General features: G+C 34.9%; 1 protein-coding gene across 9 annotated transcripts in view; it reads left to right on the top strand.

The window, feature by feature from the left end:
- Window positions 1-16,054, top strand: part of LOC131076270 (ATP-dependent DNA helicase 2 subunit KU80) — an 81,139-nt gene extending 65,085 nt beyond the window's left edge. For all 9 annotated transcript variants that reach the window (XM_058013369.2, XM_058013361.2, XM_058013363.2 and 6 more), the window contains 6 exons: window positions 3,062-3,257; window positions 3,435-3,641; window positions 14,200-14,367; window positions 14,473-14,796; window positions 15,396-15,526; window positions 15,630-16,054. In XM_058013369.2, the coding sequence (XP_057869352.2) occupies window positions 3,062-3,257; window positions 3,435-3,641; window positions 14,200-14,367; window positions 14,473-14,796; window positions 15,396-15,526; window positions 15,630-15,744 (1,141 nt within the window). In that variant the 3' untranslated portion in view covers window positions 15,745-16,054. The remainder of the gene's footprint in view (window positions 1-3,061; window positions 3,258-3,434; window positions 3,642-14,199; window positions 14,368-14,472; window positions 14,797-15,395; window positions 15,527-15,629) is intronic.
- The last annotated feature ends 8,418 nt before the right edge of the window (window positions 16,055-24,472 follow it).

Raw genomic sequence — 24,472 nt, 5'->3', positions numbered from 1 at the left:
TTGGGTTGGAAGCATAGTTGACAGGAAAAGCACATCAGGATGTTGCTTCAGTTTAGGATCAGGAATGATCTCATGGATATGTAGAAAACAGTTTTCAGTTGCTCAGAGTTCTATAGAAGTTGAATACATTGTAGCCTCCATGGGAGCAAGAGAAGCTGTATGGCTCCGGAAATTGCTTGTAGGACTATTTGGTCAGCCCTTAAATCCTACTGTCATCTACTGTGACAATCAGAGTTGCATCAAGCTTTCAATGAATCCAGTATTTCATGACAGGTCTAAACACATTGAGATTCCTTATCACTATGTTTGAGATATGGTGGAAAGGAATGTGATCCGACTGAATTATATTAGTATAGGTGATCAGATTGCAGACATTCTTACCAAGCCTCTCTTCAGGATCACGATTGAACACTTTAGAGATAAACTTGGTATGGTTGAAAATGTTATTTAATTTTGAGATTGAGTCTCATTTATTTTGATATACTAATATATTTAAAGATGTTTAGTGTGTAAACTCTTATATTTGTCATGTGTGTGACTCCATGACTGCATGGGCCTTCTGTGAACATTATTCAAGGGTGACGACTTTTCAATAATGAACACTTGTTTCAAATTGATATTGTAAGGTGACGATTTTACAATTATCAATTTAACTATCTTGATGGATATCATGTGACTTGATATCTGTGGACATGTCATGATAGTATATATATCTCTGAGACATTATGGTAGATATGTGTTGGTTGATATCATTAAATAAACCACAATTATGATAGAGATCTTCATGGTGAATATTATGAACATAATATTCGTGGACATGCCATGAAATCATTATCAGTATGGTAGGCATCATGTGACTTGATGCCAGTGCACATACCTTACTTGATAACTATGAGTTATGGTGAGTATCATGAGACTTGATATTCATTGTTGAACCATATCTCTGAATATCACTATGGTGTGATATCTCTTCTCTTCACTATCAATGGATGATTTGTGATGTTTTCTCTAACATGAAATGTGTCCTCCCTAGTTAAGAGGGAGTGTTAATTTTGTAACATTGGTCGTGCTATTTCATGCTTCCGATATATATTAATTTGATTACATATACTAATATGTTAAACTGTAGTATATACATTAACAAATGATAAATAAAACCAAAGTTAACTTATCGCATTTGACCAATGGTTACATCGTTCATGGTATCGGGTGGTAAAGTGATTCTCAAACAAGTCGCACTCCTTCCGATCGGGTAAGTAAACAATGATTAGTTTATGTGTTGTGGTGAGAGGTACGTAGGGAAGAGATGTGTCTTCCCACGTGGGAAGGCATATCTTTTCACTATGTAATTCATCCACTTATATAACATGCTTACATTGAGGAGGATGTACACACCGAAATTGATAAGTGTGGTGCATCTTTAAAATCACACTATAGCAGAAAAAATACAACTTTCAGATCATATCTCCATCTCTTTTATTTTGATCACAGAATTTTGAAAGAACTTAACAATATTTATGTGCTTGAATGCTATGGTTTTAGAACAACTTCATTTTAGGGTTTTGAATATTTTCATCATAATAATTTTGTTTAGACCTCAAATCCTTAATACCCATTGAAAGAAAGTCAAAGATTGCATGTACCAAATTTTAATATTACAATAGTATTTTATTTAAAGTTGCTTAGTCCTTTTGAAAGTAGATGGCTACCATTGATTATGGTAGGTAAGGGGTTCAAGGCCACAAGTAGTTACGAATTGAGTGGCCTATTATTAGAGGATGACACCTAAAAGACTTATAAGCTAGTATAAGAGCAAAAATGAATTTGGAAAAGTGGAGACTAAAACACTTTATTTGATGGGTGAATAGATGCCAAGAATAGGCCACTCATTATCTTTTTAGTGGCTTGAAGAGGATGTGTGGTCTTTTAAAAGTTAGTTGATGCCTCCAGTGAAGTAAAAAATAGAGAGTTGATGCCTCTAGTGAAGTAAAAAGTAGAGACTTTTTGTATTTTGTTGGATGATGTGGTGATGGAGGTGGGAATGGACAGTGCTATCTAGCTAATGCTGGACAATGCATCTACGTGTGTGTTAGCTAGTAGAAATGTATTTTTTAATGTTCAAAAAGTTTGCCATGTTTTTGCCGAGACCTGAATTTTAAATTTTTTGGGTCGGCTGAGTAATTGAAGTCCAAATTTTTAAACAATGGTGAAATTCAACTCCTAAAAGCTTTTGCTTTAAAGGTTTTATACTTTATATATGTATACACATACATATAACTATGAATGCATATTTTGTGTGTGTGCACGTACATGTGCGTGCGTGTGCGCGTGCGCGTGTGTGTGAAGTGTACATATGCTTATATCTTTATAGATCTATGTACATAGATTTTCATACACAGACACATACACACATACATCAATGGGTGTTTATACTATAAGCTCCTATAGTATATGCGCACACACACACACACACACACATACATACACACACACATTAACACAAGCATATGTATATTATATGTGTGTGTATTTGTGTACATATACACATATGTATGTATTTATGTACACATACAAACATATGTGTATGCATGCACACACATAAAAACATACATACATCCATATATATCACATGTGTGTGCACACACACTCATATACATGTACAAATATAAATGTATTTATTTTTAATACATGTGTGTCTATATACATATATATATATATTTCATATATATATATATATACACACATATATACAAACAATTTTATTCATAAAAAATACTAATGTTTGCAATTTTCTATCCTTAAATTATTGCCTTGTTCTATCCTCATTGCAACACCAAGGGTATATTTTAAATGTGAAGGGACATCATTTTTTCCTTCATAGTAGCAGTAGGTTAGTATTAGGTTGATCTCTTCAGGATATTTTAAGCTCAAGAATATACAAATGCTCTTGTTGTTATTAGAAGTGGTAATTTTTTCATCTGGATTATTTCAACGTCATTCAAATTTCCATATTTTTGAATTTCATTGTCTAATTCACTTATTTTTGTTTGTCTATTGCAAGGCACTATTATTTGAAAGATACAAATATTATTGTCCCAGAACCAGGCAATACCATGGCCATTCTTGCAGTTTCTGCTGTGGCTAGGGCAATGGAAGATACCAAAAAAGTGGCCATTGTGCGTTGTATTTGGAGACAGGGACAAAAACAAGCTGTACTTGGTCTTTTGACTCCAAATTTATCCTCCTCTGAAAATGTTGTAAGATTTCTATATTAATGTGCTATCATTTATACAAGGGAGTACCCACAATTTCTTTGGCTTTAACTTCAAATTATAATACATGGTACATTGATGGAAATAGCTTTTTATTCATGGCAGTGGTGCTTTAATCTTATGAATAAAGGAGATTAACTTTAATCTTTTTGCTTTCTCTAGGCAGATTCGTTTTATTTGAATGTAATTCCTTTTGCTGAGGACATTAGAGAATTCCCATTTGCTTCTTTCAACGATTTTCCTCCATCACAGCAACCTAATGATTCCCAGCAAGAGGCAGCAGATAATTTCGTTAGAATGTTTGACTTGGCACCACCTGGAAGAGAGGAGATACTACAACCAGAGTTAACATTGAACCCAGTTTTAGAGGTGTGTATTTTTTAATGTATTTACTAACAACAATAAAAACTTTTTAAAACACTAGTTTTCCATTGGCAGGTATTTGTTTCTGTAGCTTGTTAAGAATGGAACTTATCCTTTGTAATTTTGGAAATGAGTCCTGTGTTGTGAAGGGACTATTATGTTGTTGCCTTCTAAAATTGCCTTTTGAGATTATTGGTCCGAGTTCATAACTTTTATGAGCTTGTTTAAGTCTTGGCATGCGTCCATTGTTGTATCAATGTATTTCGTTCATAGAAGGCATAGCTTCTATCATTTCAGTTGCTAGCACAGTTCTGTGGTGCAATTCTTTTAATTGACTGAAATAATATTTTGTGATTTGTCCATGGCAACATTCCATCTCTTATAATCTACTCTAATTTTATAGTAATTATTTTGATCTATGTTTATATAGCTCTATAATATTCAGTTCTTAGCAAACGAATGAAAAAACAGTGTGCATTTAGCATTTTAAGATTGTTTTACTCCCATTCATTGAAGCCACAGGTATTGAGTAGCAATTAGTGGAGAATGCTAGAAAGGTTATATTTTTCTTTAGTTCAGAAGTAGAAATGTTCTATTCTGTAAACTGTAAACTAATTTTTTTTATTGATCTGTACAGATGGAAAAAGTTTCGAGTGGTTCTTTTTTATTCATATCTTATTTTGTTTGAACTCTTTTGTCTGCATGAACAAAAAATGGGTTTGAATTCCATAGATATGAGAACAAAGATTACTTCCACATAGGTTATTACCTACTAAACCTAAGACACTAAACTGTATCAGAGTGGACCATTTTTCAAGTTGCCCTTAATTTATTTTTTCTTTATGTTGACATCATAGTTGAACTACTTGCCAAAACCAAAAACTTGCCAAGGCCCCAAAAAAAAGCTCAGTGAAAACTCGGGAACTTAAAAAATTGCCTAAATTTAATTAGAAATGCATTTTTTTGCAAAATTCAACGAGGAGATGCATCCAACGAGTCAATAAATGGGTACACAAAAGAAACAAGCTGAGTCTAGATATATTTAATTGATTTAAATACAATTTGGGTACAAAATCGCATCCCCATGAGGAATGTTGATGGTTGGAAGCAAAATAGTAAATAGTTTTTGTAAAACTAAAAGTAAATACATCAATACAATTACATCTTTCTCTTCCTAGGTCTAGTAAAAACTAGGGGAGAGGTAGAACTAGAGGGTCTAGTCCTAGGAGTCTGTTGTGGCTGTGCCTCCTCGCTCGGCACGACTGCCTTTGTCTCGACCTCCATCCCGTTTGTAGCTCTGCCTCTAGCTGCTTCTGGCACTAGCAATGACTCCTTATCAACCTCATCTTGCTCAATGTCATACAGCGTGAATCCAAATCCACTCCCCTCCTCTATAGCTCACCTCTCCAAATCATGGATGTCATCCTCGATAAACAATGGAGGCTTCTCCTACGATGTCCAATCACTATAAGGATCTGTATCATCCAAATCAATTGGACCAGCTGGTGTTTCCTCTACCTTGTGCACAACTGAAGATTATATTACACAAAGACAAGGTCATTGAGACATTTTTGAGCTAATTTGCTCCTCTTCTTCGTGTGGATGGCCTGGAACAAGCTCTAATTGCACTCACAACTGGATGAACTACAAGGATGGCATAAGATTCTAAGGGCAATTTTTTACAGATTTGGGGTATTTCCACCCCAACTTCACCACCAAGCATCTACAAAATAAAATATTGAAGAGTTAGAAAGCAAAGTAAAAACACATTTTATCAAATTATCAATGGTTGTAAGTTACAACTTGTAACTTTTAAATTTGAAATTTGTAGCTTATAAGATACATGTGAAAGACTCCAAATATTATGCTTGGGGCTTGAGTGGTTTTTCCTCTCTTGGCCAGCTCTGAAGAGAATAGCTTACTGCTTGCTTCCTCGTAATTTTGGAGTTCGGCCACAACGAAGTCTCTCACCTCAATCTCAGGTATCATCCTCCGAATGCATGTAGTGAGGCCCTCCATGACCTCTCCATTGGGATCTGAGTAAGAATCCTCAAACTTACAACAAGGGTTGAGGAAGTATGTTGCTACATGAATGGGTTGGTGGAGCTGATTGTTCCACCTCCTATCAATAATTTTCTAGATAGGATCAAATTGAGTCTATCCCCCCTGTAGTAATTTTTGATAGACTCCTCGGTACTATCCATGGCCTCATAAACATACCCCATTGGGGTTTGATCCCCATCTACCAAGTGGAGAACTCTAACCAAGGGCTCCAACACCTACAATTGAAAAATACAAATTACAAAAAAAGTTAATCGTTAAAGTTACAAATTAATAATGAGAGACTTGAATAAAAGATAATTAAATATTCAAGTTTTGAAGTTATGTTCACAATCTCTGTAGCTCTTTGTGCAAATAGGTTGTCGAAGATTATGCATGCAACAGCCTCTCCTTCAGGCTTCTTTGAATAAGGTGAGTCTAACCATGTTTGACTCACAAACATTTGTTTCAAAGCCGTCAATGCACCAAGAATGTTTTGCAACATTAACAAAATTGTTGCAAACCTTGTGACACCCGCTTTTACCAACTCTTTCCCTTGGGTGTGTTCTCTCATCAAGTGAAGAACTCGAGCGTGATTGTAGATGTGTTTTGTGATCCTCTTTGCATCTTCTACAATTGGTGTCACCCAAATATGTTTTCCTATGTCTTCCAAAAGAAAGTCAAGGACATGTGCTGCACAATGTGTCCAAAAAAGAGTGGGGTGTCTCTCTTGGAGAATTTTACTTGCTGCCACATATGCTGTTGCATTATCGGTTATTATTTGCGCCACATTTTCAACTCCCACCTCCACGACAATTTGCTCCAACATTAGAGCCAAAGTTTCAGCATTTTTCACCTTGTTGGAGGCATCCACCTATTTCAAGAACACGACATTATTCTTGCAAGCAACCAAAAAATCAATGATGGTGCGGTTTTTGCCATCTGTCCACCCATCGGAAAGAATAGTGCAGCCATATTTTTTTCATTCTTTTCTTTGGTCTTTCACCACTTGTCTTGCCCTATCAACTGCATTTGTGAGCAACCTACAAGTACAAAGTGAAATTAGGTCTTAGTACACAATTTTGGTTTAAAAGAACAAGAAAACCATTTAAAAATTAAATAAGTGGACTAAGTTACTAACCTCCCACCCAAGTCCTTGCAAGAAGGGGCCTTGTATACTTTTCCCGAAACTGTCAATGCATTAACCAAAATAAGCCAATAAGGATTGTCTGCCACATTGAATGGGATGTGTTTGAAGTACCAAAAATCGACACATGCAATGTCTGTTTGCTCATGCACCTCCCTATTCCACGCAATTGCCTCTAATGATGGTTGTGCTCCAGTTGTGTTCCTGGGCACAAAATAATCACCTATAGACCGTGGCACTAATGGTGATGTAGCTGGTGCTTTACTAGAAGTAGTTGAAGTGGTGGCCGAGGCGATGCTGGATTTGCAGATACGTGGGCCATGAAGAGAACCCATTGTGCCCTGAAGTGCTGCTTCTTCTTCTTCAAGGTTGATTGAAACACCTTGAGATTCGGCTATGGATTCTCTCATGGCTAGTTTTGCCCTCTCCCTTTGCAACTTTTTCTCTTCCTTAGCTACAAGTATGGCATTCATTTCTCTTTTTTTATTTCCTTTGTGGCCACATGACATCCCCTAGCATCATGCTTACTAATGCTTGCAAGGTGGTATTTGAGGCGGTTTATGCCTCCATGAAATAGTCTTTCACATAATGCATATTATCGACCTAGGTTCTGGTCTTGCAAAGGCATACTTCCAAGCCTTGTCTCTAGCACCTTTAGGACAAGTGCCTACATATCCAGATGGGCGTGCATCTACTAACGGGCAGACCTTGAAGCTGAACCCATTGTAGAACCTTCTCTATTTGCCATTATAAATTAATGGTTAACCTACACATACAAAGTGAAAACACAAATTAAATATTTTAGTTAGAATTTTTAGCAAACTAACTAAATTCATTTAAATAATTATCGACATCATTGAAATAAAGAAATAAAAGGTGTTAGGGTTTGAATTTTTTTGGAAAAGTAGAGATTCTTGAAAAAACAGTGAAAAAATCAGTAAAAATTGTAAAAAAATGGTGTTAAATCTTGTTCATTGGACTCTAAATCAATTTAGATTACTTAGGAAAGACCATTGTTGATTTTCTATTAACTTAGATGCGACTTTCGAAAAAATGTAGAAAAAAATTTAGAAAACCTACTTGGGAATCTGATTTTGCTTCGAAATCCACTTCAAATCTGCTCCAAATCCATTTCTAATTGACTTAAATTATGCAAATCACATTGGAAAGGCTTGGGAGGGTGTTTTTCCTCTTGAGCTGCAAACTAGAGAACACAGTTAAATTTTGACTGACTTTTTTGACGTTTCTGACTTTTACACCTACTTTTGTGAGTTTTTGGCAGACTCATTGAGTTTTTTTTTGGCAAAAACTCGGCGAGTTTTTTTGGTGAGTAAATGGCAAGTTTACTCACTAGGCCAAAAAAATTATGAGTTTTGGACTACTCGCCCAGTAGTCCATCTATGGTTGACATATCTTGGCTTGTTTTCTATTGGCATCATATGTTTTGAGCACCAATTTGCGAATTTCTGATGTGTTGTTGTTCTATGTCTGTCGAGACCTTTTTCTGATCTTATTGTTATCTTTGTCAGTGATTTGAAATTGCACTTTAGGCACAAGTGTAAAAAGATCTGACAATTGCTAAACCAAGATTTTGAAAAATAACAACCAAGTAAACATGAGAACCACTAAAATTGTGAGGAGTTGCCCAAGGCCTGTCAAAACCTGAAAAAGTGTATGTTGTTTCTGAAATCTGAGTAAGACGAAGACCAAGTTTAAATAGAGGTTTCCAACATTGATTCAAAACCGGTTGGGTGGTTTGGATTGGAAAGGTTCTTACGGTAGGCACATGCTGCAAGTTAACGTGCAGGCCACTTTTAAATGTGCTTCAGGTGTTGTATAGATTGCTTCAAGTGTTCATAGGCTGCTAAGTGTTTAGCAGACTTCTACAGGTGTTCAATGGGCTGCTACAGGTGTTCTGCAGGCTGCTGCAGGTGTGCTGGGAGCTGCTGGAGGTAGTTTGATACCATGCTGCAGGTCATTGGAAACAAGTCTTTTGTTAAGCAATTTATATTGCTTTCAACATTGTTGGCAATGCTATAATGAATATGCAACGGGTGTAAAAAATGTGTATAGATCCTTGGTGGTGGTCTTGGTGGATCCCAAAACTGTTGCTTCACAATCTTAGAAATTAGTTTCACCTTCAAGGCCAGGGGTGTCATCAAGAAGGTAAAAAGGAGTTTATCGACAGATTGAGGAGGGGTAAAGTCCAATTGACGAGAGTGGGTATTCTCTCTTGTACTTTGAGCCAAGCTAAGGCTTAAGAGGGTATTCTTGTAACCTTAAACAAAGGTTTTAAACCAGTTAAGATGTAATTTGATTGCAACAATGACAGCTATATCCAATGTATGCTTGACCCCTATAATTGTTATTAGGTTAAAAATTAGTTGCATAAAAACCTCTCATATAGCTGATAACACACCTTGCACATGCACCTATAGATGACAGCAGTATTTTAATCCTTTTAGGTGAATTTAATTTGACATTATATACACAATGGCAAGGTGTAAATATGCATGACATGATTTTTTGATGATTTAATTGTTTAGGTTTGCTTAAGATTGTCTCCTAGTTTACAGAAATGAATCATGAACGACATGCATACTAAACTAAAACTAATCTACTCCTACCATTGATGGAGGATTCTTTGAATGATGAATGTTTTGTCTTCCAACCAATTTGGATCAATGTTTACTCCATTGGGCAATAGATTCATGAACAACAAATAGGAAGGAGATACATCCAACAAAGTATCAACAAAACTAGATTTCATTTACATGGCAATCAAATATTACATCCTTGCAATAAACATACTCAATAATCCCTAATCAGAACTACAATGACCCACATGGAACAAAGGAGTGGCCATTACAAAGCACTTGTAATGCATTAAATGCTATCGCACATATTTCAAACCCTCATTACATTTGTGCTAGCAATGAACTCATTGAGACTTGCAAGTAAAAACAATCAAAGTTCAACACAATCTTTATTTTGACAAACCTGCAATGGACACATCAGCAGCTCGTCTAAGTTCTTGTCCCATCACTATATGATCTTCAAAAAATTGCATGTTGAGCAAATAAAATCAATTATTCAAGCATAGATCCTCCATCAACATGAGGATAGACTTGATGAAGAGGACCGAAAAACAATGAGTAATAAAGATTGACACCTCATGAGGTTGCTGATAGAAGATGTACTAGAAGACACCACAATAGCATAATGGTACAAAAGAATGAACATACTCAAAACACTTGAATGCACACAAACAAAATTGCACTATTGCAACTTTGACATAGGTAATGTATGTTTGATAACTACGACATCAGAAGAATATGATAATGTGAGAGTCCCCTTCCTCGACCTTCATCATTCTACTTGCTATTTGGTTGAGTGAGGTGTATTTGTTCGACGACAACATTTTGAGCACAAACTATACTGATAAAAAATGTAATCTTGATGACACTTAATTAGATAAAATAATGTTGACTTCAATTGCATCACATAAACAAAACACACTGCTATATTGGATTTGATTATAGAAGAGAGTTGCTTTTAGAGATGAGTAACATGGTTTTTAATGAATAGCTTGTTAGTATAGTAGTGCTAGGTAAATATTGGCCTATACTTGTATGATTGGCTAGAACAAGAATTGGTACCTCAAACTCTTGCAAGAAGATCTAGCAAGACAAGTTGACCCCCTGAATGATACTCTCCTCCATTGTATCATGTATTGTTGACTCATTCTTGTAAAATAAAAAGTTATGAAGAACCAATGTAGGTCGAAACCAAAAAAAGTGGGAGCAAGGCATGAAAGAGGAAATGGACTCTTTGATACAAAACCAAACTAGGGATTTGGTTCAATTCCTTGAAGGTAAAAGAGCCTTGTAGAACGAATGGGTTTATAGGATGAAAGAAGAAGATGGAGGAAAAAGGAGGTACAAGGCAAGACTTGTTGTAAAGGGTTTTGCAAAAAAGAAAGGTATAGATTTTGATAAAAATTTTTCCCTTCTTAAAATGACTCCAATTATAATTTTTCTCAATCTTGTGGCTATAGAAAACTTGCATCTTGAACAACTAGATGTGGAGATTTGGAGGAAGAAATCTACATGCAGCAACCATAGGGATATGAGGTCAAAGGTAAGGACTTAGTGTTTAGGTTAGAGAAGCGTTTGTATGGCTTGAAGCAAGCAACTTGGCAATGGTATTTGAAATTTGATAGTTTTATGTCTGAACAAGGTTCTAACAGATGTCATTTTGATTAGTGTGTTTACTTTAAGAGATTGGATAATGGTAGCTAAATTATCTTGTTATTATATGTTGATGACATGCTTGTTGTCGGATTTCATATGCAACTTATAAATGAGCTTAAGAAGAAATTAGCAAAGTTATTTTCTATGAAGGATTTGGATGTAGCAAAACAACTCTTTGGTAATGATAATAACAAGAGACAAGAAAAATTGCACATTAACATTGTCCCGAAGTGAGTACATAGAGAGAAGGTGTCGAAAAGATTTCAAATGTAGGATGCAAAACCAGTTAGTACACCTTTGCCTAGTCATTTTAAATTGACTAAGGAGATGTGTCCCAATACATAAGAGGAGATGGACTACATGTCCAAGGTTCCATACTCTTTAGTAGTTTGTAGCTTAATGTATGCCATGCTGTGTACAAGGCTAGATATTGCACATGCAATAGGAGTTGTGAGTAGGTATATGAACAATCTTGGAAAGTAGCATTGACATGTAGTAATGTGGATTCTTAGGCATTTGAGAGGTTCTACTACTTAGGCGTTATGTTTTGGAGGTTCCCACTACTAACAAGGATATGTTGACTCAAATGTGAGCAAGTATATGAACAATCTTGGAAAATAGCATTGGAATGTAGTAAAGTGGATTCTCAGGTATTTGAGAGGTTCTACTGCTTAGGCATTATGTTTTGGAGGTTCCCATTCTACTTTACAAGGATATGTTGATTCAAATTTGGCAAGTGATTTCGATACCAGGATAAGCACCACATTGTATGTATTTACTGTAGGTGGAAGTACAATTAGTTGGATTTCACACTTGCAAAAGGTTGTTGCACTTTCAACAATGGAAGCATTATATGTTGCTGCTATAGAGGCTAGTAAAGAGATGATTTGGTTATAAAGGTTTATGGAGGAGTCGGGCAAACTGTAGGAGAATAGTAGGTTGCACAGTGATAGTCAGAGAGTCTTTCATCTTGCAAAAAACTCAGCTCTTCATTCCAAGACTAAAAATATGCAACTTAGGTATCATTTCATACGCTTAGTTTTAGAAGATGGATAGTTGAAGTTGGAAGAGATACACACTAGCTAAAATCCTATAGATATGTTGTGTGTCGGGAAAATTGTATTTTTGCTCAGTTTCAGTTGGCCTTCACACATGATAATAGTGGAAATGAGAAACAAGCCAAGTCTAGGTGCATCACTCTAGTGTGAGCTATAGGTGCAATGGTGTTACTTTAGAATTAGTCTCCAAGTGATAGATTGTTTGGTGTGGAGCTTGATTAGTCTCCAAGTGGAGATTGTTGCTATGTGGTAATTGATCATGCTATTGGGCTTAAATTTTGGTGACTTTGATAGCCACGTTTTCCTCCCAAATCAATTACGGGGGAGTGAAAATCAAATTGGTTGTTATTTCGGTATGCAAATCGATCTTTGTAAACCACCAAAAAAGCTTGATAAATAAGTGGCTGTAAAATGTAAATTGTTATGAGATTGTAATTTACTCTTTGCTGGATAATAAAAAGAAATTGGACGACTGCTTCTCTGTGGATGTAGCCCACATTGGGTGAACCATGTTAAATCTGTGTGTTATTTTGAATTGTCATTTTTGTCTCTTTTATTTTGCATTATAATTAATATTGTTTATTGCTTTGGTTTGTCGAAACCCCAAATGACCATTGAACTGGAATATACCTGCCTTTTTAGGAGTCATGGTTCCTATTCTTGGGCGTGAAATTTTAATTTAATTTAATTTTAATTTTATAATACATATGTTTAATCCTATTTTTTATTAATCATATTAATTTAGTGTTAGAAAATACTTTTAATTAATTAATAATAATAGTATTAAAGACAGTTGGAGAAAGGGGATTTGACAACATATCTCCGAGGACCTCCAATCACTCAATAATGTTCATGATAAGCCCTTCCTCTGTCTCAATCCCAAAATCAGCAAAAATGTCTATTATCTTATTTGCTTCCTGAGGACATTGTCCAAAATTGAAGGATTCAAAGGTTTCTATTAATGGCCAAGCTAATTTTATAATATTTTCTAATTTTGAACTAGGCAAATTGTTGTTTCAAATGGGTTTAATGATGATCATAGAGTTTCCTTCTATGTGGATTTTCAAAATATTGCACTGAGCAATCACTTGAAAATCTAGGACCAAGGAATTAGCTTCTGCTTCATTATTTGTTCCGTCAACCAAGTTCTTAGAGGTCACTCTATTAAGAGCATCAAAACTTCTCCGAGTCATGCATCTGGCTCGTGAAGCTCTAGGGTTTCGCCTAGAAGCTCCATCAAAACTTACAATTTTATTTTGAAATTCTTGGAGGGGAGGAACACATTTTGGAAAATTACTTAGAGAGGCCTGTGGCTGAACCCACTTAACACCATTAATTGGAGAAAAATTCGGGAAATTTAGAAAAGCGGAAAATTATGTTTAGAATTCAAATATTACCCCCAAACTTGATTTTTTTAGTGAATGTGTTCTTGCAACTAGCCTCATCCTTTTGGTGTAGTTTAGATGCCTCGTGTCACAGCTGTCAAACTGCATTCAGCTATAACTCCCCTGATTGGTCAATTTCATAGTTTGTTTCATTTAAAAAATGTGCCGAGTCAAGAGAGCACTCAGAAATCTGGTCATCTTTAACTTTTAAAGATCAATTTGCAGTTTTTATATGCATTTTGTGAGTGTTTACAATCTATTTTCTGTCAACTTAGTATCTGTTTGTTCATATTACTGCTTATTTGTGCTTATATTTTATTGGTTTTTTGTTCATTCTCTCTTTTTTTGGAAAGTGAAGTGGATTCTTTTCATTGTGTGAGTGTTTACAATCTATTTTCTGTCAACTTAGTAACTGTTTGTTCATGTTACTGCTTCTTTGTGCTTATATTTAATTGGTTTTTTGTTCATTCTGTTTCCATTTTTGTTTTGTTTAGTGAAGTGGATTGAACATTGTGGTATAAGAATTGATGTCTAGAAAATGAATACATCTTGAAAAAATCTTAAAAATGTAATGGTCTTTATTTATTTGAAAGATATATGCCTAGCAATTTTTTTATCTTCCATCCTAATATTTCTGGATATGATATGTATTTTTCTTGGTATTTGTTCAAAAATGTGCAGCGATTCTACAGTTCTCTTGATGCAAAATTGAGGAATCCAGATGCAGATGTTCCTCCAGTTGATGATCTTCTTATGAGGATAGTTGAGCCTGACCCAGAGATTGTTTCTGAAAATGAGTTTGCTTTAAATAGATTTTGTAGCCAGTTTCAATTGAAAGTGAATCCAAAGGTAAAGTGGATCCAGCTTCATATTCAAACTCTTTACATATCTGCAAAATTGATAATTTGGATGCCAAAGAACACAGTTCATAACTGCTGCTCTTGTCCTCAACAGAAAGACAAAATGTCCAAGAGATTTTGGAGGGACAAAGCCCCATTGTCTGAAGAGGTTGGTAAAGATGATTCCGTTGACCTGCAAAGTGATATCTCCTTTGAAAGTCTTGCAGCTAGGAAAGTAGAAGAAGTTGGAGGCTTGACACCAGTTCAAGATTTTGAAGCTATGTTGGCACGCCGTGATAGTGATGAATGGGTTCCTAAAGCAATCCGAGAAATGAAAAAACTCATCAGTGATCTGTTGGACAACTCTTACAATGGAAACACATACAGTAAAGCTCTGGATTGTCTACTTGCACTGCGAAGTGGATGTGTTCAACAAGAGGTTTGTCAGTGGTGTCTACCATCCTTTTCACTACTGTTATATAAACTTTATAAGTTAATCATATGAACTATTTTAATATCTATTGACAATGCACAATTTTTTTTTGTTAGAACATCATTTATGATTTATGAATGGTGCACTTGAGGAAACTGAGTTGTTTTTGTCTATTTGAAGCACACATGTCCTATCTGTCCCAGATGGCATTCATTTTGAAACCTTGTTAGGCATTGTTAAAGCCTTTTAAGAGATTGCTGAGGAAGGAAAGAGATACCCATCTTTTACATTAAACCTTGCCATTCATCCGGGTGCATTCATGTGTTGATTTAGATATGATGACAAATGCCATCCCCGATTCGCTTAATCCTCACCTGGCTACAAGGAACTATAGAAATTCGAATATGATGGGGCAAGGGACCCCACATCAACATTGCATGTCTTATAATTTTGTTTTTGGCCTAGGTCAATATTACAATGGTCTTTCTTGGATCTGGAATATCCGTATGACCTTATGAAGTATTTGTCCCATTATAGAATGGCTTAGAGTCTGGCTTCCATACGTACTGTTCAAACTATTTTGTCTTAATAGATTTTGTTTTCAGGAACCAATGGGATTCAATAATTTCATGCGTGAACTAGCAATTAAATGCCGGAGTAAAAGACTCAATGATTTTTGGGAGCTAATAGTTTCCAAGAATCTGACTTTGATAAACAAGGGTGAAGCAGCTGATAGGTAAGTAGAAATGCAATTGTTTATGTAATTGGAAGATTTTCTTTACCTCTTTAAATAATGGAAAGTTCCCAGATTAATGATTCATTTGCTTTCATATTTACAGTGATGTCACCGAAGAAGAAGCGAAAGCAATTTTAGCTGAAGGTAATGCAGGCCGAGCACCGGACCAGCCACCAGAAGTTGATGAAATGGAACTACTACTTGGTGAAGTAGTGTGAGTAATTAAGATACAGCATGAGATGCAAATTTTGTATATTGAAAAGGAAATGAAAGAGAAGTTGTGTACGTAACTGCCATCATAAGATCAGATGTAATTGACAGCTACACTATGCATGTTTCTTGTAGCTGTTATTACTTTTATAAATTAATCCACTAGTATAGGTCACTTATCATTTTCCATGTTTGAGTTGACCAGATATTATCTATCTAAAGTGGGGTTATATTATTAATCAAATTGCAAAGTAAGCCCAACTAGGATTGGGATATCAAGTTCATTTTGTTTTACAGGCCACTTTGAGAGTCTGCAAAGTGCAAAGAGTCTTTTCCATGTCCTGTTGTATATGATTCAACCTTGTATGATACTATGAACAATGCATATTTCTATAGACCTGATAGTTGCATTGAGAAAAAAAATTGACAGGTCAAAATACTGAAGAGATGGCTGTTGAAAAATAGACATAACAGCACAAAGAGACACCAAACAGAGCATAACACTGCAAACTGGAGCGCTAAAAATCCAGTTTCATGTGTTCAGTTTATAGTAAAATACATAATAATTTTTTTGTCTACTGTAGCATAGAGTTAGCTGCAGCAGTTATAGCAGACAGGTGAGAGAAGCGGCGTGGATGGCATAAGACGGCTGCACATGAATTGCATGGATGGTATAAGATGGATGGAAGTGGCTCTTGGTTTGTGCGGACAATGGCATAATCAATTTATTCTAGCATCCTCCTATAAATTAAATATACTAACTTTCTAAATTTCCTCATGTTATCTAGAAAAGATGGGTCCCAACCTAAAGCCTTGTTAGGTACCCATTTTACAATCACTTATTCACTTAATATAATGGTAGGAATTCACTATAATCCCGCTTGAATGACAACCGTCAGAGAGTTGTGACTTGTAATCCCAAAAGATTTCTAAGCAATACAAACTTAGTCTCACATAATGCTTTCGTTAAAATATATGCGATTTGATCCTTTGTTCTGTGATATTGAAGATGAATCACTTGTTGCTGAACGAGATGTCTGATATGATGGTGATAGAGCTCTATATGTTTTGTTCGAACACGAAACATTGGATTCTTGGACAACAAGATGGCACTTTGATTGTTACAATGAAGTAAAGAAGGTTATACTTGATGTTGCTTGAATTTTGATAGAATGCCCGGATCCAAGTTAGTTCTTAAGCTACTTCATTTGCTCTGGTATACTTGTCCTCTGTAGTAGATTAAGCAATAGTAGATTGTTTCTTGCTACACCATAAAATGGGATAAAAAGTAAGAGAGAGAACATAACCTAGAGTTGTTTTGCAGTCATCTAGACAACTCACCCAATTTGAATTTGAATACCCAACAAGTTGTAGATCTCCATGAGATGAATATTTAACATGCATTGTCAAAGTCCCTTGCATATATCTAAATATTCTTTTTGTTGCCACCTAATGTGGAACCTTAGGAGAAGTAAAAAATCTTGAATATTGCAAAAGAAATGTCTTCCTCATCTTTGGTCAACTTCAATCATGGAGTAATTGGAGTAGAGACATTCTTACAATTTTCCATCCTAAACTTTCTTTAAAAGTCTAGAGCATGTTTTGTTTGAGAGAGTTAAATGCCATCGTCTTTTTGCCATACTTGGATGCAAGAAAGTAGTGTAGGGAACCAAGATTTGTTATCTCAAATGAGTTGCCAATGCTATAATAGTCTTGATAGTATTGATCTTTGCTATTGGGGCAAAAGTTTTTTAGTCAATTCCCTTTTTTTGTGAATACCCTTTGACCACTAGCCTTGCCTTATGGTTTTCAATACTCCCAATGGAGTTGAACTTAGTCTTGTATAGCCACTTATTGTTGACCACATTCTTGCCTTCGGGTAAGTCCATCAACTCCCAAATTTGATTCCTTATTAAAGATTCATACTCATTTTGCATAACTTCTTCCCATTCATGCTTTCCTTTAGCCTCATCATATGTTTGAGGATCATTGGTCTTCATTATGGTGGTCATTAGAGCATTACTGATTTCATGACTCTTGATAAATCTCTTGAAGACTCTTGGTCTTTGGAGGACTAAACTCTTCAACTATATCAAAGGTTTCCTTAAAACTTTTACTAGTTTCAAAATCATTGGAAGATTCATCATTATCTATGGCCATTTGTGGAAGAGAGGATTTTATCATATCTTCAGATCCTTCATTAAACTTGACATCCCTACTTGTAAACACATCCTTCACACTAGGATCATACAACCTATATCCTTTCCTTTTATCATCATAGCCCACAAAGATGCACTTTAAACTTCTCTTATCAATTTGTTTTTCTCTAATATCATTTGGTATGTGAGCAAATGCTTCACAACCAAAAAGGCTAAAATGCTTAATATTTGGTTTCTATCCATTGAATGCTTCTTTAGAACTGATGTTTTGTAAACAAGTTGTGGGAGATCTATTCAAAATATGAGATGCAGTATTAATAGCCTCTACCCAAATAAACAAAGGAAGACCCTTGGATTGTACCATGCAATATGCCATTTCCAATAAGGTCCTATTCTTCCTTTCAACAACACTATTTTGTTGAGTATATTTGTTGGCCATTTCTCTCTTGATTACATGATACAAAAAGATTTGAATTTGTTGTTGACATACTCTCTACTTTTATTAGTGCTTATTTGTTCAATCTTATTCCCACTTTGATTGTCCACAAATGCCTCAAAAATTTCAAATTTGCTAAACGCTTCATCTTTTTGCTTATGGAAGTAGACCCAAGCTTTCCTTGAAAAATCATCAATGAATGTTAAGATGTACTTAGCTCCTCCCTTTAATGTGGGATTTATAGGCCCATGTAAATAACTGTGGACAAGTTCAAGACATTTGCTTGCTCGCCATGTAGACCTTTCAAAGTTGTCTCTATGCTGTTTGCCAACCATGCATCCTTCACACACTACCTTAATCTAAGGGAATCCATCAACCATATTCATCTTTGAAAGAATAGCCAAACTTTGATAGTTTAAGTGACCAAATCTTTGATTCCATAACTCACTCGTGGAGGATCCTATAGTAATATAAGTTGTCTTATCAACATATGCTAAAAGTTTGTAGATGCCAATCACTCTCAACTCCCTTTGTCACTAATTTGTATCCATCATTAATATTCCCGATTAAACAATAATTTGAATAAACTCCACATTATAACCAAGGTGAGTTATTTCACTTATTGAAAGAAGATTTTTCGTTAACTTGGTACAAGATTCACATTTGTTACTTTCAATTTCTTACCATCTTGTCCTTGCATTGAAATTGAAACTATTCCTTCAATTGCATATGAACTATCATCACCAAGAAATATTCTTGCACCTTTTGTTTCTTCTAAAGAACAAAAAAGGTTTTTTATTGTAAGTCATATGTTGGCTAGCTCCTAAATCAATATACCATGCATCACTTGAATTTGCTTGAGTGGCTAAAGAAGCTATCATTATTTTATGATTATTTTCTTTTTGACGAAAAAATGATTGCCTTCTTTGATAGAATTTCTTTTGTGAGTCTTAGGACATCAATCAATTTTATGCCCTTCTTGTCCACAATGAAAACTATTCCTTTGTTGATTATCCCTTGGATGATTTCACTTCCTTTGATTATATCTCTATTGATTCCCTTGATTTGGTCTTTGATTTTGATATATTTTGTCTTGAGTGGTTCTTATACTTGCCTCTAGCCATAAATGCTAGAGAACTCTTGCTAGATTCACCCACAAACTTTTTAAGTCTATCCTCTTCATTCAACGAAGCACCATACACTTCTTCTAATTTGATATTCTCAAGTTTTCTAGTTAACTCTAATGTGTGGACAATTATGGTATCCATCTGATTTTCAATAAAAAAATCTATAATTTCAGAGTCTTCATGCTCAACCTTAATCATTGCAAGTTGATTTCTTAAAATTTTCAATTTGGCAATATGATAATTCATGCTATCTCCTCCCTTCATTTTCGAGTGAGTTATTGCCTTTTAATGTCTATCACTTTTAATTTGTTGGCTCTTTCATGCATTCTTTGTAGAGTTTCCCACATTTTCTTTTTGATTTCAGATTTTGAACATGAGGCCTAACCCTTGGACTATTTTGCCAGAAGATGGTACAACATGCATTCATATCCATTTTGTTCCATTTTTCATGTTTGCATTTATCTGTAGGTCTATCTTCTATTACTAGCTCCCATAGGCCTTTCATTTGCAATATCAATTCTATCTCACATTTCCAACTATCATGGTTAGAATTGTCTAATTTTTCACGAACCACAGTATTAGAGATCTTGGAGGCAACCATGACAAGAGGAAACACAAACATAGAGGCTTACAAAATAAAGCCCTAACCAACACACACTAAAGAGTTGTATTATTGTGCGTTGATGTTGGCTCATGTTCACCTTATGTGAGCCAACAAACAAGGACCTTTTACTTTTTGCGAATTACAAATTTAAATGAGTTTTATCAAAGTCTTCACAAATTATCAAAAATTATAAGTTGACCTTTTCTACACTTTCACTTTCTCCAATACTTTCTCTAAGTAGCTTAATAAACTCTCAATAGTTTCTACATACAACGTTATTCGCTTACTAGCAACAAGGCTTACCTTTTGTCTTTTTCCTCTAGTGGTGGGGCTTTGACTAAGGCTGTGCCTATTCTTGACTGCTGAAACTTTTCTTCCAACTTGCAAACTCTTTTGATAGTTCAAATCTACCTTTCAGGTAATTGTTGCAACATCCCTCTAGCTTTAAAACATTTGCAACCTTTTCTGGAGGCTTCCATATCCTACAATCTTTTCAAACTCAAATAAAACCAAAGATTAAAATAAAACATGATATAGCCATGTCCATACACAATGAAACAACACCTTGTTCTTCTATTGCATAGCCTTCACTAACACGACTGCGCTCAGCTCCAAGATTACATAGTTCCAAATGTAGTAATTGCTCAACTTAAAAGATGGGTTATGTTGATGTAGTATTCCTTTGATTGATGCAACAATTGAGCCTTTCACAAATGAAGGAAAATCACTACTCCACTTCTACTTTGCTCAGTCAAACTCAATGTACACCACACATAGTTGGCAACTTAAGCAACAAACAATACAAAGCCTGTCTGACTCTAATACCATGAAAATAAAACACAACACAAAGAGATAACATACCGTATAGCTCTGCAAACTAGAGTGCTAAAAACCCAGTCTTATATATTCAATTCATGATGGATAACAAACATGGTGGTGTGCTAGAGTGATAACCAATTTAAACTCTTAAAATCCTAGAATAAAGAAGAATATCTGGTTGGTAGATTAAAGAAATACAATCAAGGTGGCAAGAGAGTAGATAAATAAATGTTTAGATATGTAAGTGGAACAAATTTCTAGAGAAGAAGCCAACTATGTCAAGTGAACCCTAATTTCTTTAGAGAAGCCAAGAAATCAAGACGTTGTGAGCAAGAAAATCCTAATAAATATTTTAAACAAATTAATGTCCTATAATAATTCACAAATTGTATAAGGAAAGAAACTTGAGACAAAAGAAACAATTTAGACTAAAAGAGGGGTTAAAATTTATTCAGTCACATAAAGAGATACAAAGCAAGAAGGGCCAAACGTCCAACAAAAAGAACATTACACATCCCTATCAGTGCCCATTAATTGATCCAACATATGAGACATTTTCAGGGATAATCATCCCCTATCCACAATATTCCAACTCTGTAGTGGGTCAGAAGCCCATTTGGCCAAACAATTTGTAACTCCATTCTACTCCTAAGGAATGTGACTAAAAGTAACGAATTCCAAGGAACCACACCACTGAAGAATCTGTCTAATAACCAAAGCTAAGTGCCAACTGACATAAGAAACAAATTAAGTACAATAAAATTCAAGAGGGTTTTATCTTCTAGATATAAAGGTTGTTTTTTATTTCAAGGAGGTGATGAGAAACTTAAGTAAAGTAAAACACTAAGGAGGGAAGAGTTTGAAGAGTATGATAGTTTGGAGGAGTTGAGAGATAAGAATAACATAGAGAAAGGTATTAAAGAAGAATATAGGTGAAGGTAATTATCTCTTATCCATAGTAAATGATGGTTGTATACACTATAGCTAGGTAAAGGGGCTTCTTGGGTGCCTTATAGTCCTATGTGGCACAAGGGGAATGCAAACAGTTAAACAAGGAGGCCTTAGTGAGTTAGGTAGTAGTAACAACCAATTGAGGATCAAAGCTTCAACATCCATGAGATTGTGATAACAGGAGGTTGTAGCTTGGGCATGCCACTTGGGAGTTGTTACTTGAAGCCTAGGTTTATGTACCTTGTTATCTTGTTCATCTATATTTGGGCCCAAGAATGATTAGTTGTGATTTTGGGGTGTGTCATATTGATTTTTCAGTTTATAATGTAATTATGAATTTGAATAATTTGTAGTATGGACACCATCTCAATTTAGCCCCATTATATGAGATACTTGCTATGAATGTGGTTAGTTGGAGCAACAATTATATGGGCTATGTTTGGTTGGTTAATATGATTGAAGGTACATAAATGATTGTTTGGTGATGTTTCTTAGTTGCGTTTTTTCAGTTAAAATAGGATATATAGACTTGAATGCAGACTTTAACCTCTGTATAAGTGAATCAATATGAAATTGAATCATACAATCTTGACATGATCCAAACACGCTAAGTGAGTGGATAACTTTAAAGACAGTCTATATGAGAGCACTAAACTTAGTGGTGGAAGAGACAATCACTTTTTGGACTATCGTAAACTTAATGCCTGTAAGTTGCTACAAGGATTTCACTTTTTTGTAAGGGTTGCATCCTTTTGCTAGATCATAATGTGGCCAACATCATGACATAGACAAACCCAAGTGGGAGTAGTGTTACTGCTATGTGGGAGTAACAAATTCTACCATTAAGTCTAGGAAACATGGATATGTCAAGGGATAAAATTTGACTCTTAGGATATGATATTCTTGTGGGCCAACCAAGTAGTTACACATGCTGCATTAAATAGGTTTTCTTGAATCAAATTGAAAAATTCCCTTATAGGTGGAAGGTTTGGCATAAAAATATCTACATAATCTTCAAGCCCAATATGTAAAAAAGTGATGTTAAAAAATCCAAACTCACAACTTTTTAGTATTTGACCAATAATTTCATTGGAATCTAGTAATTTGAATGCCTATCATACAATGGTTGCTGCAATTGATTGGAGCATCCTATAAACCAATTTTTCTCAGGATTTTTTCTTCTTCCTTTGATGTATGTGGCCCTCGATCATGGTGTTTTTGAATTGGCTTTTTCAATTTCCTTAACCATTCATCAAATAGACAAACTTAACAAAGTAAATTTATCAATGTAATAGTGAGTTCAAGAAATTCTTCGATTTCACTAGTATCGGGACCCTTGATATATCTTTTTTCTTTTCCTAGCCTAAGAGTGATGACAACTGCAAGTTCTTTGGTTAGGACATCTGCTAATGGATTGTTTTCTCCTTTAATCCATTCAATAGCGAATTCATAACCAAGAAATTCAAAATATCATCTAGCAATTTCTCTTTCTTGTGCTCTATCCTTGTTTGGTTTCTTTCTCAGAATGTTTTCTGATACCTTGAATTATCTCTCTCTTCTGATTTCATGCTTAATGATTTGTGATGCTCTTTAATCTCTTTTACCCATTCCTTGTCCTCTCTTTCTTGCTCAAATCTATAATTTGCAATTTTTAAGACTGGAATTTGAATTTGTCTATCATCATGTCTTAAAGAGCCTTTTTTTAAGAATAAAGGGTTCATATTTTGTAAGGAATATGTATCCAAGCAAGATATCACTATCTAATTCATTATATTTGATGAAATATGTAATGAATGTTTTGTCCATTATTTATATATGAACATCTTGAGTGTACCTCCCCATCTCGATCTTTTCACCATTGATTGCACAACCATTGGGAATGTCTGGTCTTTTCTTCCAAAATTCTTTTGGAATAGCATTTGTTTTTGCAAACGATCTTGCTGATCTTAAATTTAGAAATTGGTGCAGGGGCACCTAGCCATGCTTGTAAAAAATGGTCAATTAATGAGTTGATATTTTGAGTCATTATGACATTGTAATAAGGTCATAATAGACCATTTATAATGTGATAGGAGTCATTTAGTTCATACTGGCATATTTTGTAATATTGTCAAAAATGTTGTCATGAAAAAATTGTAAAGTTGTAAAAGCACAAAGTGGGAAGTTGAAGAGACAAAGTTGTAAAGGGGTAGTTGGAGAAGTTAGAAAGGGTGCAGGAATTTATAAATAGGCCCTTTTTAATCATTTGTACGTGGTTAAGTGTGGAGGAATGTGCGAGGATGAATGAATAAGAAACCTCATTTTTCTTTGTTTTTCCAGAAATTTGAAGCTCTTTTGCTTAGTACGGCATGTACAAACATGACGAGGGTTTGAATCTTATATGGTTGGAAATATATTTTAATAAAAAAACTTCCTCATTCTTATCAGGTCAAAAGAAAATGTCATTTAAATTGTCTAATGGTCGAATCTTTCCAGTCACCCTGTTGAGAAACTAGATTTTTCCAGCATAGCAGTCCTATTTTGAGACACATGTTCCAAAATTACCATATCTCTATTTTACATATGTTTTATAACTTCTAAATGGGTATCTAAAAATGGTTTTATATTTCTAATATGAATCATGTAGTGAAAGTTATACCT

This window comes from Cryptomeria japonica, chromosome 4 (assembly GCF_030272615.1).
Source record: "Cryptomeria japonica chromosome 4, Sugi_1.0, whole genome shotgun sequence".
In the NCBI taxonomy this organism is placed as follows: Eukaryota; Viridiplantae; Streptophyta; class Pinopsida; order Cupressales; family Cupressaceae; genus Cryptomeria; species Cryptomeria japonica.
Note: the sequence above shows the minus strand (reverse complement) of the source record. Positions and strands in the feature narration are given on the sequence as shown.